Source organism: Fukomys damarensis, unplaced genomic scaffold, assembly GCF_012274545.1.
Source record: "Fukomys damarensis isolate Sample0158 unplaced genomic scaffold, DMR_v1.0_HiC HiC_scaffold_36, whole genome shotgun sequence".
NCBI lineage: Eukaryota > Metazoa > Chordata > Mammalia > Rodentia > Bathyergidae > Fukomys > Fukomys damarensis.
In genome coordinates this window covers 22,225,589-22,226,360 of record NW_022900948.1, presented here as the reverse complement: position 1 = coordinate 22,226,360, position 772 = coordinate 22,225,589, and the positions used below count along the sequence as shown (strand labels likewise).

Genomic DNA, 772 nt, shown 5'->3' with positions numbered 1-772 from the left:
AAGAAAGAAACGAAGAGAGAAAGAGAGAGAGAGAGAGAGAGAGAGAGAGAAAGAGAGGGATCAAAAAGAGAAAGCCGCACTGTTTGGATGCGTGACCATTAATGGGTCTTCAGTCTTCTGCCCAAGATCTACCTCTAGATATTAGCCCCCTTGGTAACTTGCTCGTTGGGAAATGAGTAAAAGCCTAAACACAGAAAGGAAAAATACTTTCACAGTGAAATCGATAGGGTAAGCCACAGGCCCCATTTTGTGTATCTCTCATCCCAGGCTGAGTTTTTGGGGCTCCGTCCTCTGCTGGGCAGGAAGGGGCGCCGGGCCGAGTCGTCCCGTGCCCGCACCCTTTTTCAGATTCTCCACAAAACGCTCCGTTGCGTCTTTGGTTTAGAAGGGGGAGGCAGATTCTGTCGCTAGCTGGTGGTGGACCAGACTCCATCTATCTTCAGTGAGGATGTGCGGCGGCTCTTAAACCCAAATCAATAGGAAGCGCGACAGCGCCAGGACCCGGAGACTACGTGACAGACGCTCCCGGAGCCGCAGCCCCGATGGTGCCGGCGACAAAAACGCAAGAGCTGACGCTCCGCCAGGCCCTCAGCACAGAAAGGCCCCGATCCACGGTGCCCAGGAGGAGACCCAGGAGACCACCCCCCGCCAACAGGGTTTCCTCGCCGCCCCCAACCCCTCACTTCCCCGGAGCTCCCGGCTCGCACCCGAACCTGAGCGCGGGCCCGCAGAGCGGAAGGGCGCGCCCCCCAAACACGCTGCTCGGGGGCGT

General features: G+C 57.9%; 1 protein-coding gene across 1 annotated transcript in view; it reads right to left on the bottom strand.

Annotated features, from left to right (window-relative positions):
- Nucleotides 1-433, bottom strand: part of LOC104855471 (protein NipSnap homolog 3A-like) — a 12,749-nt gene extending 12,316 nt beyond the window's left edge. The window contains exon 1 of the mRNA XM_033759197.1: nt 208-433. Coding sequence (XP_033615088.1) covers nt 208-433 — 226 coding nt within the window. The remainder of the gene's footprint in view (nt 1-207) is intronic.
- Nucleotides 434-772: the final 339 nt, after the last annotated feature.